This window comes from Muscardinus avellanarius, assembly GCF_963383645.1.
Source record: "Muscardinus avellanarius genome assembly, chromosome: 8".
Lineage (NCBI taxonomy): Eukaryota > Metazoa > Chordata > Mammalia > Rodentia > Gliridae > Muscardinus > Muscardinus avellanarius.
This window is the reverse complement of record NC_137794.1, coordinates 111,156,914-111,176,452: the sequence shown is the minus strand read 5'-3', so window position 1 is coordinate 111,176,452 and position 19,539 is coordinate 111,156,914. Positions and strand designations below refer to the sequence as shown.

Below are 19,539 nucleotides of genomic sequence, written 5' to 3'. Positions count from 1 at the left end.
GCTTGGGACTCTTCTGGAAGCTGGGTGTGTGTAATGGGCGATTTTAAGGCAGGCCTGTGAAAGGTGATGCAGCTCTGCCTTGTGAGCGAGACCACATCGTGGGGCTCTGAGCTGCTATGAGGGAAGTCTAAGGTGGCCATGCAGGGAGGGAGCCAGGTCTCCACGGAGGGGTCATGAGCAGGGGTGTCAGCTGATGGGCTCAGCTTGGCCCAGTATGACTGCCCGGGCCGCTGGTCTATCCTGGCCCCAAGGCTTCCTGAGGTGGAGCAGATATGGCTGTCCCTGTTCAGAATTCCAGACTCTCAGAATAGGAGAGTCTGAGAAAACAGTGATCTTACGCCACTAAATTTGAGAGCTCTTTCCTTCCTTCCTTCCTTCCTTCCTTCCTTCCTTCCTTCCTTTCTTTCTTTCTTTTTTGCGGTACTGGAAATTGTACCCTAGAGCATTCTACCTCCGGAGATATACCCTCAGCTCTATTTTTTATTCTTCATTTTGAAACAGGGCCTCACTAAGTAGCTGAGAGCTGGCTGTGAATCTGAGATCCTCTGGTCTCACAGAGTTATTTTTTACACTAGAATAGTTAGTGGAATTTCAACTTATTTCTGATGGTTTGTTCTTTTCTTAAAAAATCTACAGTAAAGCTGGGTGTAGTGGTGCATGCTTGTAATCCCCGCGCTTGGGAGGCGGAGACAGGAGGACCGTACTAGCCCCATGCGTGCGCTAGTTTATGAGATCCTGTTTCCAAATAAAAATATAAAAAATAGGTCTGGGAGTGTAGCCCAGAAGTAGAAGGGTTTCCAGGAACCCCACTACCACACAAAAAAAAATCTAAAGTAAATATGACAAAATGCTCCTGTTTGTTCGTGTGGATGGTAGGAACATAAATATTTATTAGAACTTTGCTTGAAAATTTTATACTTTTAATTGAAAAGTTTGTGATATGACATACAAGTTCTTAAAATTGGCAGCAAATTTATATATAAATGAAAAACTTCCACAGAGTTGCATGTAAAGAAAAAAAAGGAAACTGAGAGGAAGGTCTCTCCTGTGACTGCCTTAGAGAATGTGGCTGGGGGCAGGAGTCGAATTTGACTGGTGCTAGACTTCCAGAGCTTCTGGAATTGTTATTCTTTTTTCGTAGTACTGGGGATGGAACGCAAGGCATCATTCTACCTCCGGGCTACATCCCCAGCCTTATTTTTTTTCTTTATTTTTGAAACAGAGTCTCACTAAGTAGCTGCGGCAGGCCACAAACCTGTGATCCTCCTGTCTCAGCTTCCCAAGGGATTATAAGCAGGCGCCACCATGCCTGGTGTTATTGTTTTTTTGTTTTGTTTTGTTTATTTCCTAAGAAAAGATGTTATACAGTGATGGAAAAGATGGAAAAGGCAGTCAATATGTAGTTAATAATACTGTTCAAAATTTATAGCATATTTATCCATATATATGGTATACATTGACAAATTATATGCTTAAAAATTCATTTAAATGAAAAATCCACAAAAGTTGGTAAGAAAGTAATATCTAATAGAATAGCATGCCACTAAACAAGAATAGAAACTGAATATAGAAGAAAAATACAATTATAAGTACTTAAAATATGTGAAATGTGTTTTTACTATTCTAATAGTTGTAACAAGATGAGGAATTCAGGGCCATACCAAACTAATGTGAAATCCAGAAGAGAACCCAGGGTTAATCTTTCCTTGAGTCCGTTTACAGATGTTAACACTGTTCTTCCCAGAAAAGCTTCACTTGTAATAAAATGTCATTGTGCAAATGGACACCATATACTCACAGTCTGGCTATCTAGAATATAGGTCAACATCTTCCCTTACTGAATGCTTGCTGAATGAGACTGAGTTCCAGCCCTATCACCAATTTTTTCTTGCTTTAGCTGCTGGTATTATAATTTGTCCAATCCACAAGGCTGGGTAACATTGTACCTTTGTTGCTTCATAAGATGGATTGTGTGGTATAGCCCATTAATTAAACTACAAGCCTAACTTCTAGCCAAAAAAATCCCAATGCTAAGACTTTTTTAATATTTTCTCTTTTTGTTGTTATTAAAAAAGAAGCTGGCCGGGCGTGGTGGCGCACGCTTGTAATCCCCGCGCTTGGGAGGAGGAGACAGGAGGATCATGCAGGTTCGAAGCCAGCCGCACTGACTTAAGAGACCCTGTTTCCAAAAATAAAAATAGGTCTAGGAGTGTAGCCTGGAGGAACCCCAGTACCACCACCAAAAAAAAAAAAAAAAAAAAAAAAAAAAAAAGAAGCTGAAGCCGGGCATGGTGGTGCATGCTTGTAATCTCAGCTCTTTGGAGGCTGAAACAGGAGGATCATACAGGTTTGAAGCCACCCTCAGCTACTTAGTGAGGCGCTCAGCAACTTAGTGAGACCCTGTTTCCAAATAAAGTATAAAACAGGTCTGGGAGTATAGCCCAGAGGTATAAAAGCCCCTGGGTTCCACCTCTAATAAGACCAAAAATAAAAATATATAAATAAAGAAGCTGTTTTTCCTTAATTCAAAATTTAGCATAATCAGTTATTAAATTTACTGGAAGGATATGAGGAAGAATATAAGTTTCTAAGTTGGGAACACAGAGTATATTACAGTGTGTGTGTGTGTGGGGGGGTATATCAAGACATTAAATGTCAGTGTCTATTCAATGTAATTTAACCCAAACACACCTCAGCCCTCATCTGAGTCTCAGTATTCATGATTGCCATCCTGCCATTACTACACTGTCTTCCTTCCATAGATCAGTCAGGGCCCGGGGCCAGACTCTAATGGGGGGACAGCAAACTGTGATGTGATATTTTGACTCTACGGCCAAGAAAACTTCCCAAAATATAGGAGGCAAACTTGTGTTACTGACCCAACTAGAGTACAGGCACAAACCAGATCAGTGCCTGTCTAACCACGGCACCTCTGGATACCTTCAGTTGTCCTGACTTATCAGTGTAATCCAGTGCCTATGGAGAATATGCAGTGGAGGGGTTCATGTTAAAATGATGCCTTTACAAGGCCGGTGCTGGGGCCTCTGAGGCTGGGATCATCAGAGCCCGCCATGCGGCGAGGCTGGTGCTAGGGCCGGCGAGGCCAGGATCAGAGCCTGCCTTATGGCGAGGCCAGTGCCGGGGCCTGCCAGGCTAGGATTAAGCCTGCCGTAAGGCAAGGCTGGTGCTAGGCCTCCAAGGCCGGGATCAGAGCCTGCCATGAGGTGAGGTCAATGCCTGGGCCTTCGAGAGTGGGATCAGGGCCTGCAATGTGGCATCCACAGGGAAATATCGCAAAAAATAAAAAATCAGATGCTTTCCCTAATATGCAAAAACTAGGAAGAAATGGGTAACAGGAGGAAATCTAGTTGAAGAAAGGGCCCTATGGAGGAGCAATTAAGGTGACCTATCAGAGTGGATGGGAGGGGGGGGAGATGGAATCTCTTTAAAGCACATGATGTACTTAAATATATGAAAGTCAATCACTAAATCGAGCATGGGATGGAACGGGGGAGGGAATGTGATGGGGATTGGATAAAGGCTAATTGGATGATCTGTGCTTGTATATCCTCACAAGTCTTGTATTCCATTGAGATGTTTGACTACAATGCACCAATAAAAATATATTTTTAAAAATTATGCCTTTACTCCCAAAGGGGCCGGGGACCAGGGGGAAGGCACCCTGAGCAGAGCTGTGTGCTGCCTCTGAGTCATGGGGGGCCAGCAGCCCCTCAGCATCACAGCCCCAAGCAAGCTGACAGCTGGCCAGATGTGGGCGCTGCAGTGCCATCCAACTGGCCAGAGAATAGGCCAACTCAGTAAGAGTCCTGAGGGCTGTGGCTCTGTCCTTCACCCAGCAGAACCCCACCTTCGCTAGAGCCCTCTTCACGGGGCACTGGACACACGAGTTCCAACAGCAGTGTTCAGCTCAGACCCTCACTGAACACTGCTAATGTATTCATGTGTTCTCTGAAGCCTACGGGAAGTGAGCCCAAGGAATTCTCACAAAAAGTCGGCACTGCCATTTACAAGGCCTGAGGTGTTGCGGCGTCTCTGGTGTCTTTGGAGGGGCAGCCACAGGTGTTCTTGCCCTGAAGAGGCCTGTGGCACAGCAGAGAAGGGATGTTAACCTTGGCCTAGACTAGTTCCGGCTGCAGAGTCAGAGTAGGGGAAGAGGCTGAGCTTTGGAGAAAACATCTCAATTGAATAAGTTCTTTTATAATCTGGGTTTTTTCTTCCTATCCATGTAAAGTGGGCAGTAATATTGGAGTATCACAGGACTGTGGTAAAGATGAGATGCGTTGCAGTGCCCAGTGCCTAGGGTAGGTACCTCATACACGCAAGATGCTTAAAGGATGGGGAGGGAGGAGGATGTGATGGGAAGGGCTCTCTGGACCAGGTGAGCAGCACACTTTTATGTAATGCAGAAGCAGAGCAGAAAGGACAACTACAGGAGAAGAGGAAGAAAGGGCCAGGAGTGCTGAAGGACCCAGCCGTCAGGTTTGGATGGGTTGGCCGACTGCTCTGGTCTCCAGGAGAGAGCGCAGCCCTTGTCCAGCAAGGTGTGGCGTGGGAGCACTGGTGGGCAAGGCTTCACTCTGCACAATGTCTGTGGTGGCTTCTCCCTTCCTCTGGGATCGCTCTGGGATCCCTTGCTTTCTCTCTGCTGGGATGCATTACAGCTGTGGCCAGGAAGCCGGGAGGCCCAGGGCCGAGGCTAACTTCAACCACAGAAGTCACATGGGGCAGAGCCAGTACTAGAGTGACAGGTGGCACACGACTCAGCCTGGACTGCAGTCCACCCTGAGCCTGGAGGCCCAGGCCTTGTCACTCAGAGCCCTGCTGCCTGGCCCCTCTTCTGCCTGGATCCCGGGGGCCTCACCACAGCGGGCAGCTGGTTGAGGGGCTGCACCCTTCAGCACGTCATTCCTACAGCTATGCCCAGCATCCTCCAACCACGAAGAAGCAGTGGATTCGTCCCAAGGGCAAGTTGGGCCAAGGCTGTGATGGAGCTTAAAGTTCTGGCTTCCTGCAGCCACTGGGAGGCTGAGTAATGGCATCAGGGACCCTTTGGGAAGATTTAGAGTCAAGTGGCTAGTTTGCAAGAGGCTGTGGTTGCAGGTGGGGTGTGTGACACAAATGTGAGCCGCATCCTGGAAGAGCTGATCACCTGTTAGGATGCTGGGGCCTTCCTTACGCCCGGGGTGCCTCTCACCTCAACAGCAGCGGTAGGCATGTGCATGTTCCAGGACTCCTGCCAGGGCTGGCCGAAGCCCGCCCCTGGAGCTCTTGTCTAACCAGCCCTGGGATTTCTCTGGTTGGAAAAAGTCCAGGGCTCTGTCCCAGAGTCCTCTGCTCTGTCTGCAGTCAGAACATAGGTGGGGCTCCAGACAAATGTGGGTCCAGCAATCCCAGACCGACCAGGCACATGAAGAGCTTAGACAACAGATTTAGTGGCAAAGAGCAAGAAGAGGGGAATCTGGGTGTGCCACGGGCCTCGGGCATGCTCCCGGTTTGTGTATATTTCCCATTTAACCTTCACAGCCGTCTGGATGGGAGGGATTGGTTGGTCTGCATTATGGCTAAATCAGTGGAGGCTTGGGAAGTCTTGCCAAAACATCAAAACATGTGGCTCTGACTTTCAATCCTGGGTCTGTCCTCAGTCATTATTACTAAGCTCCAGTTCCTATGCCCTTGGTCACCGGTGCTTCCAGTTGGCAGAAACACCATGAAATCAGAGCCATCCTGTGCGTACGCTGGGCGAAGCAACAGCAGAGAAAAGGATTCTGCCAGCCAGATGCCAAGGAGCAGAGAGGAACCTGAGGGACGTCCTCCTGGTTACACACCTGGGGCCAGCTGTGTGCTCTGCCAAGCATGGCCCCCCAGTGGGGCTCCAGAGAGCGGTCTCCACCTGGTGCTGAGGCTGGCATCACATCAACAGACCCTTCCCGCAGCCTTGACTTCTGAAGAGTCCTTCCTCAGTACCTGTTATCAGCAAAATGACCACCACAGGTCAGTTCACACTTGGGATGAGCCATTTCCTGGGTGGCTGATAAAAGTAGTTCTCAGATAAACTGGTCACACAAGTGAATGAGGTGTGACACACAGGAAGACCAAGCACACCCATGGGAAAGGGTCTGGAGACAATTTCTTGCACTTCGGAAACAAAGCTTTATGTCTTTATTTATTTTTTTGGAGTTAATGCCTAATGAATTTGAATTCATTTCAATCTGCTTTTCTCCTCTCCCCTGGATATTTAATATTTTTAACCAACCGTGTGACTTCCCTAGGAGTATTTGCTTTGAAAACTCACTTGAGAAAGATAAAAGGGAGCCCATTTCTCAATGGGGGTCTGCAGAGCTTCACTTTTCAAACCATCAAAATTATATGTGCACAGCTTTGGCCACATCTCTTTAATCACATAAATGTGCTGCGATCCATCTTCAGGGCTGGACTCCTGACCCCAGGTCCCTTCTGATTACGACTCTGAGGCATCAGCTTACAGTGTCCCTCCACGGGGCTGGAGACGCACATGTTGTCTTTCATCTAGAGAGCCCTTGGCCACCAGTGCTTCCAGTTGGCAGAAACACCGTGAAATCAGAGCCATCCTGTGCGTACCCTGGACGAGGCAGCAACGGAGACAGGTGTCTACCAGCCAGACACCGTCCAGGGGAGAGGAGCCTGAGGAACGTCCTCCTGGGTCACTCACCTTGGCCAGCTGCATGCTGCCGCCTGAGCATGGCCCTCAGAGGCGGGCCTGTCTTGCCTCCAGGGGGCTGTGGTGCCCTTAGCCTCCTTAGCATGTGAATCAGGCTGTAATTCCAGAAACTGGACAATATCAGAAACTCAGGGCCCTCTGTCCCAACTGCGCGTGCACACACACACACACACACACACACACACACACACACTGGGGATTGAACCTAGTAGCACTCTACCTCCAATATTTGGAGGTATAAATAAAACCCAGTCTAATTTTATTTCTTATTTGGAAACAGGGACTCACTAGGTTGTTGAGAGCCATGCGAAGTTGCCAATGTGGGCTATGAACCTGTGATCCTCCTGTCTCAACCTCCCAAATACTGGGATTACAAGTATGTGCCACCATGCCCGGCTGGTCTGAACTATTTCTAAGAAACAAGGAAACAAAAGTGCCCCACACTTGTTTTTAGGATTTACTATAAATAAACACAAACATAAATTGGCAATGAAGCCCATAAAATATGTTATGAACTGCCTAAACAGATGTAATCTTATCAGAATTATTTCAAGTACTCAAATGTTAAACCATGTACCTTAAATATGGTTTAATGCTTGCATTCAAATAATCGAATGATTAAGACAAAAGTGTACAGGTGCAGACGGACTAAGATGCTCAGCTCCCTTTCCATGCTGCTGTCTCAAGTTTCTGGTCCCAGCCAGGTATGATGGTGCATGCCTGCAATCCCAGTACTTGGGAGGCTGAGACAGGAGGATTGCAGCTTCAAGCGTCTGGACCCAGAGGTCACTGTTACAAAGGAAAGCCAGGTGCCCGCATGCCACTTGGTTATCTCCTCTGACCTATGACAATCCTCCAAGAGAGGTCCTGCCTCACAAGCCTGGCTTTGGCAGGAGAATGGGCACCAACGTCTCTAAGTCCAGGCTCATGCCCTCCCTGGCTCCATCCAGGGGCTTCCATTGTATGCATGGCCATGGCAGGCGCCCTCCTTGACACTCTACATGACACCAGGATCTAGAGCAGGCGTTTGGGAAGGCAGGATGTGCACCTGCTCCAGAGGACAGTGGCCCCCCCATTCCCAGTGCCTCCTGTCGACATCATCTACGGCAGAGATAGCCCTCCAGGAAGAAAGGTCCAGAAAGCAAGGAATCCATCCTGCTCTCAGGCAGACCAAGTGTGGAAAGTCAGCTTCACCCTGGACTTGGTCCCACTCGCACAGGGATGGCCAGCCCCGAGTTCAGGGTCAAGAATTGATTACATCAGTAATTGACCGCCCTGACTGGGCTGTGGAGTGGCAGAGAGCAGCCTCAGGTCTGCTGACAGTGGGCTGTCACTCAGAGAAGCAGAGGTCTGAGGTCCCCAGTCATGCACAGGTAAAGCGTGACAGAGGGCGGGCCGGGTCTGCTTTCGTCCCATTGCTCCACTGACTAGTCAAAAACTAGCATCTGAGCATTTAGGAACTGCTCAACAATAGCCACCCCGCTCCTCCTGGCTTCCACCTTTAACTCTCCCAAGGTCTAAGGTCAAAAGCACTGAGCCAGTGTTACGCTTTGAGGGAACGCTGCGCGGGGAACATGCTACTCAGAATGAAAATCACCGCGTAGTTGAAATGTAGGAATGTTTGTGTGTTTGGGGATGAGGAGCAATGCTGGGGATGGAACTCAGCGTCTCACCCATGCGAGGCAAGTGTTCTACCACTGAGCGGCATGCCCAGCCCCTCGGCGTAGGAATTTAAAAAGTCAAATGTACTCCCTTACCATCTTACAAGCCCCTAAACCTTGGCCCTCATTATTGTTCTCTATTATCACACACGTATCAGCACCATAGTTATTCTGTTGTTCTACATTCGGAGAAAGAAGCAAGACTGCAGAGGTCCTGTAAGAGCCGTGTTTGTGATCTCTCCTGAAGGTAACAGAGTCTGGCTATCGCCTGACAGGCCTTCCAGGCAGCTGGCACCCTAAAAAGCCACACCAAGATCGCTAAGAAACGTTACCTTTTCCTCACTAGAAATGAACTCCTTTCTTGGTTATGGTGGAAGAAAAGAAAGAGAGAGAGAGGAAGGAAGAAAGGAAGGGAGGGAGGGAGGGAGGGAGGGAGAAAGAAGGGAAGGAGGGAGGGAAAAGAGAGAGAGACAGAAAAGGAAAGAAAAGAAAAGAAAAGAAAAAGAAAGAAAGAAAGAAAGAGAGGGAGGGAGGGAGGGAGGGAGGGAAGGGAGGGAGGGAGGGAGGGAGGGAGGAAGGGAGGGTGGGTGAGTAGAAAACAAAACAAAAAGAAGAAGACTGCTAGAAAGCTTTTGTCTTGATCTGAGAGCTAGGCCGCCGCATGTGCTCTGGTCCCAGGCCTGGGCTGTGGGTGCCAGCCCCCAGCCCCCAGCCCCCTGCAGTCGCCTGTGCCTGGCTGCCCCTACTCAGGCTCTGCTGACGACAAAGCAGGCTGCGCAGAGCCAGCACAGCTGAGGAAAGCCTTTTCTGCACAGTGGACGTCAGCACATAAAATTGATGGCCCCAAAGAGCCAGCACGTCTGTCCTCCCTGTTCCTTTCATGTTCTAGGTCACACCCCCCAAACAGGCTCCTGCAGAAGACAGAATGTGTATGAGTAGGAGCCCCAGTGGGGGTCGAGGGGACCTGCAGTATCTGGAGGGCCTGGCCATTTGTCACACCCAGTGGATCCCAGGAGGAGGGGGATATAGGAGCAGGCACTGTGAGTCCTTAAGAGTCTGCTCTGTTGGGAAAAAGGGGCTGATGTCAGCCTGCAACGTCAACTTCAACTTCTGGCCTAGCCACAGTTGTAAAGGGGTCAAATTTAACTCAGTCCCTTTCTCATTCACTCATGAATTCAATCACAAATATTTACTGTACTCTGGGGGAGCGTAGGGACCAAGTGCCTGCTGAGGAGGTGGCAGCAGCTCACACCAGCACCTCAAGGTCCAGGTGGTTAAGCAGAGAGGAAGCGAAGCCAGCCCCAGGGCAGTTAGGGAAGGTTTTTCTGGACCGGAAGCGTCAAGCTGTGTCTGTGTCTTAAAGTAAAAAATGGAATGACTTAAGTAAAAAAGGTATTTTGAGGAAAGGAGAGGGCTTGTATAAGAGCTCAGAGAGGGCAGTGTTGCACATGGGGCTGAGGTGACTGAGGACAGAGGAAAGCCCCAGAAGGTGCAAAGAGTGCCCAGGAGTATTAGAGGTGTCTTGTGTGCCAGACAAGGGGAGGACTCTCTTCAAAGTGCCATTTTCTCTGCCATTTTATTGGGTTCCTCAAGTCTCTGATCTTTGCCTTATAAGGGAACAACCCAAAATGTGTTAGTCAGGATAGGGTAATAGTAAGAGCTATAACAAACAGCCCCCATCAAATGTCAGTGGTTTAACACAAAAATGTTTATCTCAGATTTGTATTCCCATGTCATTGGGGTAGAGAGGGACGAGAGGAGGGGTTTCCATCCCTACAGACTTCAAGAAACTGGTCCTCTTCCCTGCAATGACTCTCTCGCCCTCTAGAGCCTCAGGTTCTTTGCCTGGCAGGTGCAGGGGAAAGAAGGGGGTGGGTCGAGATGAGAAAGGCTATTTTGGCTCTGGGCCTTGCAAATATCACATGACACTTCCCCCAGCATCACTGACTAGATCTCAGACACCTGATCCCACAAGCTTCAAGAAAAGCTAGAAAATATGACCTAGCTGTGTGTCTCAGAGAAAAAGAACTGGTGTCCTCAGCTTCAAGGGCAAGCCAGTGGCCAAGAGATTAAAAAAAAATGTAGAGAAAATTTATTAGTGCTTTATTAGGACAGGCCAGGAGTGAGCCAACTCCAGCTCCAGGGTCAACTCCAGCCCTGTCTCACCCCGGCTCCTGCCTGGCTCAAGATTCTTCATGTGGTCACAGGAACCAGTTGTTTTTAGCATAGTTACCAGGCAGTGGCAGGCACTTTGCCTGCATACCCCGGGACGGTGGCGAAGGCAGGCATCACCACACCGCCTCTAGAGCTGAGAGGACTGAGGCTAGGGTAGATGGGGTGACTTGCCCTTCAAACTGCTCGACAAGGGAGCCAGGATGTAGGCTCACGTCTCTTTGACCTCCAAGGACAAGTGTGTTCCTTTTGCTCTGCTTAGGCACCTTTGCCAGTAATTGTCAACAGGTCACCAATGCCACCTCCGTCATGCTCCCTGCCTTTATCCAAAGCTCTTTTCCCAGGTTTCCAGAGGTTCCCAGGAAGTGAGATTCAGCCACAGGACCCCACCCTAATCAATTATAAGATCACTACTCTCAGCGGTGCATCTCTGGGAAGCTCCGAACTTTCTGGAAACAAACGGCAACATTCCATCAGCTAAGACCTAGGGCTCCATCCCAAGTCGGCAGCAGGGTGCGGGAACTGCAATGACTTCTGCTCGAGTCACCATCTTCTTATCAAGCTCCTCACTGAGAATCCAGAGAATACCATCCTGTGAGGCCCAGGGATCATCTGCATGGGCCCTAGATACTTGTAAAAAGGAAAATTCCTAAACCCACCCCCTGTCTCTGGGTTCCAAACTCTGTGGGTGGGACCCAGGAATGCATACCAACCATTGCACCTAGGCCACTTAATGGCTACAAAGGAAAGGAGCCAAAGATGACAGAGAATGAGAACCGGGCGCCTCGTTCCTCCTATTTTTGTCTTGGATTCCTCCCTATCCCGAGGCTGACGTCAAGGTCAATGTGCATTCTGCACTGGCTCCCCTCTGAGTCTCATCAGAAGGCAGCACCTCTCCGCCACACTGACCCCCGCACTCATGCTATCAATGTCTCAGGGTAGTTCCCTTCCAAAGATAACTCTCAGGCATCTTTGGAGCCCAGTGCCCTGCTGATAATAAGTGCTGAGCACATTCAACTCATCTGCAGTCGATAATCCAAAATGTCAACTCCAGAGAGAAGCAGGAGACACACCCACATACACAGCCTCACAATGAAGCTCCTCATTGAAGGATTTTCCTTGTTGTTCTTCGAGGATCCAAAACACTGCTGTGTGGACCTCTGTCCATCCTGATGCCAGGCCAAGCAGCAGACGCTTAGTGGTGACTTCATTCACTAGAGTTTGGACTTTACTCCACTAAAAATGCTTTTAATCATTAAAACACTTATGTCATTGGCAGAAAGAAAGTTAAAGTTGGAGGATTCATTATGAAAAACATTGAGTCACCATAAAAAATAACTGTGGTTGAATGGCCCGTGTTTCAGGAAGTAAGGAAGAACCATACACCTCCAATAAAAACAAACAGCAGCAGCTTCAGTTGTTCTAGATGTGGCCAGGCGGCCTGAAGGGAGAAAGGACGCCAGAGCAATATATCCCTAGTTCCCAAGGAAGTAAGTGTTAATCTTCTCCAGGGAAGCCCGTTTTCCCACAGAGAAGATTAATTAACAGAGAGCTCACAATCAACACACGTCAAACACACAATAAATGACAACAGAATTCAAACACAAAAGACATCTGGTATCTACCAAATAGAAACTATAATCATGTGTAATATACTTGAAGAAAATGAAAACTAGAAACACAAACATGAGCAACAAGAAAGAGAATACCAATAAATCACCAGGCATATCTGAAAAGTAGTAGATATAACTTTGATAAAACAATTGTTACAATAAAAATTCAATGGGTGGATTAAGCAGCCAATTTAATATGGTTGAATAGAAAGTTACTGATCTAGAAGACAGATCTGAAAAATATCTAGACCATACTTATAAATACATAAATGAAAAATATGGGAGAAAGAAAAAGAAGGTCCAACTTATGCCTAATTAGAATCTCAGAAAAACAAACTGGAAGATTAAAAAAAAAGGTAACATTAAGTAGATAATGGCTGAGAATTTTTCTGAACTGAATAAAGAACCAAATTCACAGTTGGAGAAAGCACAATATTCATTCACTCAACAATTTTTTTTGTGTGTGGCAGTACTGGGAATTGAACCCAGGGCATTCTACCTTCGAGCTACAGCCCCAGCCCTATTTTTTAGTCTTTATTTTGAAACCGGGTCTCACTAGGTTGCAAAGGGCCTCACTAAGTAGCTGAGGCTGGCCATGAACCGCGATCCTCGGGTCTCAGCCTCCCAAATGCTGGGATTACAAGCATGTGCCACCTCGCCCAGCAACAAATATTTATTGAATACCTACCATATGTCAGATTATTTTTAGAGGTAATGCACACTAAGTCAGATAAATTTTTAAAACAATCCTACCTAGACACAACCTGAAAGAAAAGCAGATCCTCTACAAGGAAAGGACAATGTAAATGGCAACATACTGCTCAAAAGAAAACGGAAAGCTACCTGAGAGCCCCAGCCTCTTCAAAGGACCAAGAGAAAATAACTGGCAACTCAGAACTACTGACCTAGCAAAACTAACTTTCAAGAATAGTGATGGAATTAAGATATTTTCATATAAATAAAAACTAAAAACACTGGTCATCTACAGGTACACATTAAAATCTTTTAAAATATTTACCTCGCCGGGCGTGGTGGCGCACGCTTGTAATCCCCGCACTTGGGAGGCGGAGACAGGAGGATCGCACAGGTTCGAAGCCAGCCGCGCACGCTGGCTTAGGAGACCCTGTTTCTAAATAAAAATATAAAAATAGGTCTGGGAGTGTAGCCCAGAGGTAGAAGGGCTTCCAGGAACCCCAGTACCACCAATAAATAAGTAAGTAAGTAAGTAAATAAATAAATAAATAAATAAATAAATAAAATATTTACCTCAAAAGAAAGAGTAGGAATGAGCTGCCCTGTGGCATGATGAGCAAATACATGACCAGATAAAACCAAGCAATCAGGAACTACGTAAATCATAAATTAATAGTAACAGCACAGACCCAGAGCATTGCCAACCAGTACTTGTAAGACCGAGAGCCAGAAGTGGCGGCACATACCTATTATCCCCGTACTTGGGATGCTGAGACAGGAAGATGACAGGTTCAAGACACCCAAGTAAATTATGGGTCAAAGATGAAATGATGATGAAAATTTACAATCCTGAGAATGGACTAACAAGTAAGATAAACATTTCAAAACTTACTGAGGTGCAGCCAAAGAAACTCATAGAAGCAGTTTTTTAGCTTTAAATATTTATACAAGGAAAAAAGAAAGACTGAAAATAATTGAGCTGAGCATCTGACTGAAACTGGGAAAGGCACACCAAAAGTAACTCCAAACAACAAGGACAAATAAGAAAAGAGAGAAAATAATAAAGTGGAAAACAAACTGTGCCACAGTTGGGGATTTGAAGGAATAATACAACAGATATTATAGTGTTAATTCAGGGAATAAAAGAGGAAAGGCACAGTGTTAGAAATAAAAACAGTATAAAAAGTACATTCTTTCTTAAATACCATGGCAAAGCAGAGACTCTGCCCAGATAGAGTGTGGCCTCCCTAACTCCCCTCATCAGCACCCACAGTGGTACAACTCCACACTCAGCAAATAAGGGATGGCACTAAGGTTGCAGGCCGGCCCAAGACACAGGTTGGCCTGTTTGGGGCAGAAGTGCAGATAAAGGATGTGGATGATCTCTGAGAACAGGCAGCCAGTACTCTCTTCAATAGGACAGTCCTCAAACTGACCTTCCTTTTATTCTGAAGGAAAAATTATCTAGAAAGGAAAAGCAGTTATGATTCAGTCAATTTTTTTTTTTTTTTTGCAGTACTGGGGATGGAACCCAGGGGCATTTTACCCCCAAGGTATAACCCCAGCCCTATTTAATATTCTTTATTTTGAAACATGGTCTCACTAAGTTGAAGGCCTCACTAAAGTAGTTGAGGCTGTCCTCAAACTGTGATCCTCTGGTCTCCACCTCCCAAGTACGGGGATTGCAAGCATGCATCACCATGCCTGGCTGATTCAGTCTATCTTTAAAGGTACTCTGAAGCCAAGTATGATGGTACATGCCTGTAATCCCAGTACTTAGGAGGCTGAGACAGAAGGATTACAGGTTCGAGGACAGTGCAACTTAGTTCCTATTTTAAAATAAAAAATAAAGTAGGGCTGATATAGCTTGGAGGTAGAATGCCTCTGGGTTCAACCTCCAGTAGCAAAAAATAAAATAAAGGTACTCTGATGCCCATGATAGACTGGGGAGAAGCTCTGCTTTCCATCCATAGCATAATATGAAGCACTTATAAATCCAAACGTCAATCTTAAGGGCAGCAAATTGAAGCACATTGTGGGTAGGGGCTCCGGCTCGCTTGTCAGTCCTGCTGAATTATGCCCAGTGTCTGACAACCAGGTATGGCTGGGACTCAGACAATACAAAGTCTAGACTGAGGAAGCTGAGTGTACATGAGAAATCCACTGCCTTTTCTTGAGCAGGGAACACAAAGGGAACTGGCTTGTAACAGCCCTGCACTTGACACTGACTCCTGACTTAGCTCCTTGGAGTTCTCTCCAGTGGTAAGCTGTGAAGAGAGCGGGTGAGAGCTACAGGATCACGCTCCGGATCATTGTGCGGCGTTCACATCAAGAGAAGGCAGGGCTCCCCAGCTGCCAGCCAGGCTGACGGTGGTTCCCAGCACCACCAGACAACACAACGGCCTAGCCGCCCAAGGGTCGTGATAGAAGCAGAATGCAGAGGTTCAGCGAGGTTTCCTGTGGGCTGGGTAATACAAGTCATGGACTTGTTTGGAGGACTATGGCCCTGTGTGGAGGCAAAGGCACTGACTTATAAGACCCCTGGACTCTAGTCCACTTTGACGATGTAAAGGGTGTGGGGCTCTGGCACATCCGCCAACATCTCTGGGCTCAGATTTCCCTTTTATAAAACTAGGGCAATGATCTCTCTCCTCTAGCGGTGTAAGGGTTAACTACAAAAGCATTCTGGAATGTAGGCAGCCTATCTGCTTTGTTTGTTTGTTGTGGTACTGGGGACTGAACCCAGGGTCATTATACCTCCAAGATACACCCCATCCCTTTTTATTCTTTGTTTTAAAATGGTCTTGTTAGTTTGCTGAGTGTTGCTACATTGCCAAGGCTGTCCTTGAACCTTCCATCCCTCTGTCTCAGCCTCACAAATACTGGGATTACAGGTGTGTGCCACCATGCCTGGCTAGCCTATACATCTTCCAAACTTTCTCAATGCAGCCCTCTTTGCATAATTAATGTCATAAGACTTTAGATCTATCAAAATACATTGGGTTCATTATGTAGATGATAGGACTACCTTGTTTTTCGTCACTCCCACAGAACTTAAAAGGATAAACCTGAATTGGTTCATATTCAAAACCAAAGACAGCAAAATATTGGCCACACAGACCTCTAAAAGACTAAGTTAGTTTGGCTGGCTGAACTTCCTGAATAGATGGGGCGGGAGTTCCTCTTCAGAGTCAAAACATGAAAGACCAGCCAAACGAAGCACACGACTGGGGTTTAAGAGAAATCTCTCCAACAGATTCTAAAGCTCATTTGCAGCTTTAAGGAGTGAGCTCTGCATATCATTTTAGTTTTCCTAGAAGATGTTGAATCACTGTTTTGAGCATGCCTAGCAGTAACCTGCTGGTGACAGTAATAGCATGTGTAGAATTGTTAAAAAGCTCAATCCAGTCCCTCCTTTTACAAGCAAAAAGCTAAGCCCAGCAAGGCTAAGTGACTTGCCCAAGTTGCACAGCTTAGCTGGAGGCCATGTCAGGACCGGTCTCCTGACTTTCCACCATTCCATACTGACCCTCAAAAGACCACCTTGAAAGCCAGTCACCCTGCAGGCATACACTGTTTCTAAAAGATTGGTGAGGGCATTCATTTGCAGATTTTTTTTTTTTTTTTTGGTCTCCCTTCTTTGATATCAAAGGATGATGCTCACTCAAAGCAAACCTTGCTGGAGTGTGTGCTTTTTAAAGGCTCACTTTGTTCATCATTTTCCAAGGTCTCAAAAGCCAGACTCCTCTGGGTGGCTTGGGAAGGCAGCGCCGAGCAGCGCTGCTGAGTGGAGCAGAAGCCACCTGACATGGGCAGCTTTCAGGGAAACACCAAGAATCATTTTTTCTCTGACCAAGACCTGCCCCATCCACCTCAACTGTGAAATCCCGAAGACCATCACAGTGTACTACGTGGTCCCCATACTACCTGGGGACTAAGTAGAAATCACTCACACACACACACACACACACACACACACACACACACACACACCAGCTAGGTGCAGTGGATGCTATCCCTAGACTCTGGGCCTGGGACCACTCACATCCTGCCTACATGCCCACACATGACCTTATAGAACATTGCCACTTCAAGGAGCTACGTCCCATCTCTAGAAACAGGGAGTCCCGGACCAAAGGACACTGGGCTCATAGCCATGGCAGAAAGGGCTCTCCCACTTCCCATCCACTGCTTCCCCTGTTATCCAAGTAGGCTTTTGGAAATGATTATGACAAAAACCAAAGATTTTTTCCCCTTTCTCCAATTATCTGGCACATTCAATCATGTTGTAAAATTTAAGTTGAGCTGTGACTGTAGACAAAATTCAATAAAACTGCATCCCTGTGAGCCAGACTCAATTGAGGCAGCTTGTTACAAACCCAAGAACAGCACGCTGCCAGCCCTGCGGGGTGCAGAAACAGACCTGGATCCCAGGGCCGGGGGTCCACCTTACTCTAAATGCCTGCATAACCAAACATCCCCAACAAAATGTGGAGATGCCCCACCCCTGCAGCCCCTTGGGCAAGTGGGGACCACTTTATAAGGCTCACAGACTCTCCTACAGCCCTCCCGTATTATTAGAACAGGGAAAAAAGTAAACTCATCCATATGTCAGTGTTCCCAACTTCTCTGATGTTGCTCTTTGCCCCAAAACAGTTTTCTCAAAACCATTCTGCCCAGGAGGGCTCGACCTTTGTCCTCTTGGGTTGCAGAAAATTATTTGGGCCTCAGGGAAAAGTTGTGCTGCCTTCAAACCTTGATTTCCCTTCTCCTTTTTCCCCTGGAGACCACAAGTCAAGCCCAACCTGCCAAGGCCACTTGCCTCAGAGACAGAAATTCCCTGCTACCCCTAATCTCCAAGAATTGCGTCAACCCATCTCCAGGATGAGCAGATTGTCCAGGACCCCTGGAATGCTGGGCAGGTGTGTGCAAAGCCTTTGCAACTTGGCTTCCAAGGCAAAGTTTCCCTGCACCGGGAGTCCAGGCATCTCTAAACTCGCCTACGCTGGAAAATGAATGCAACGGGACGTCTTTCCCCTCGGAGCTGAGGACCATACACTCCCAAGGGTGGGGTGGATGGATCTGGCGGGTCCCTACAGGTGGCCAACTGGCCGGGCCCCATCTCCACCGACCCTCCCTGGTGGCCAGCTTCTCCCACTGCCTGTGCTCGTTCTCAGGCATCCTCCTGTCCTCCTATTCTCTCTTCGGTGGGGATGGGGCTCCTGGGCGCAGGGTCGGGCTCCGGGAGGGTAGGGTCGGGTTCAGACTCCGGGGTGCGGGGTTGGTCTCAGGGGCGGGCTCTCGGGGGCTTAGGGTCGGTCTCAGGGGAACATGGTCAGACCCCAGGAGCGCAGAGTGAGGGGGGCGGGGGGCCACAGGGTCGGGCTCCGGGGACGCAGGGTTGGGCTCTGGGGCACTGGGTCAGACTCCGGGGACGCAGGGTCGGGCTCCGGGGCGCAGGGTCGGGCTCCGGGACGCGGGGTCGGGCTCCGGGGCGCAGGGTCAGACCCCCGGGGTGGGGGGGGGCGCAGGGTCGGGCTTCGGGGATGCAGGGTTGGGCTACAGGGCGCAGGGTCAGACCCCGGGGACGCAGGGTCGGGCTCCGGGGACGCAGGGTTGGGCTCTGGGGCACTGGGTCAGACTCCGGGGACGCAGGGTCGGGCTCCGGGGCGCAGGGTCGGGCTCCGGGGCGCAGGGTCAGACCCCCGGGGTGGGGGGGGCGCAGGGTCGGGCTTCGGGGATGCAGGGTTGGGCTACAGGGCGCAGGGTCAGACCCCGGGGACGCAGGGTCGGGCTCCTGGGACGCGGGGTTGGGCTCTGGGGCGCAGGGTCAGACCCCGGGGGCGCAGGGTCGGGCTCCGGGGCGCAGGGTCAGACCCCGGGGACGCAGGGTCGGGCTCCAGGGCGCAGGGTCAGGTTCCGGGGCGCCTTACCTCGCTGACGATGGTGGAGTGGTCCTGGGCGTAGCGCCAGCCGCCGCGACAGGGCACTAGGGGCGCCGAGCGGTTGGGGAAGGCGGCCAGCGGGTCTGCGCAGCTGAGCGCGGCGGGGCCCGGGGCGCTGGCGTTGGCCGGGGCGGCCTCCAGCAGGTAGCGCTGGCAGCGGCCGCGGGGCTCGGCGGCGGCGGGCGCCGTGCGGTTCCACTCCTCGGCCGGGCTCCAGCCGCAGCGCTCGGCCAGCTCGGCGGCGCCCGGCCCGCGGCACCAGAAGTGGTCGGGGAGGCTGCCCAGGAAGACCACGCCGACGAAGAGGAAGGCGAAGGTGACGCCGGTCAGGCACAGCAGCAGGAACACGCGCCGCTGGAAGCGCCCGAACTCGCCGGCCCGCTTGAGCGCCTCGTCGAAGGACGGCATGGTGCGCCCGCGCCCGCCCGGAGCAAGCGCCCTGCCCGCTGCCCGCCGCACCAGCGAGTGCCCGCCGCTGCCCGCCTGCGCCCGCGAGCGCCCTGCCCCGGCGCCCCGCCCGCCCGGCCAGACCGCGGCCGGCAGCGCGCCACCGCGCGGGGACGCAGGCTCCGGGTACCCGGACACTCCCGGGATCGGGAACCCGCCTCTCCCCGCTCAGTGGGGACCCCGCGAGCCCCGGAGCTTGGCCACCGAGGCCACTCTGCGCACCCCCGGGCGGGGCGACCAGTTTCTGGAACGGGGCTTCACAGGTGCCCTGGACGCCTGGACTCTTCATA

General features: G+C 49.5%; 1 protein-coding gene across 1 annotated transcript in view; it reads right to left on the bottom strand.

Moving 5' to 3' along the window:
• SLC22A3 (solute carrier family 22 member 3) overlaps positions 1–19,210 on the bottom strand; it is a gene marked incomplete at both ends in the record, with an annotated part of 90,467 nt that extends 71,257 nt beyond the window's left edge. The window contains one exon of the mRNA XM_080700760.1: positions 18,791–19,210. Coding sequence (XP_080556886.1) covers positions 18,791–19,210 — 420 coding nt within the window. The remainder of the gene's footprint in view (positions 1–18,790) is intronic.
• Positions 19,211–19,539: the final 329 nt, after the last annotated feature.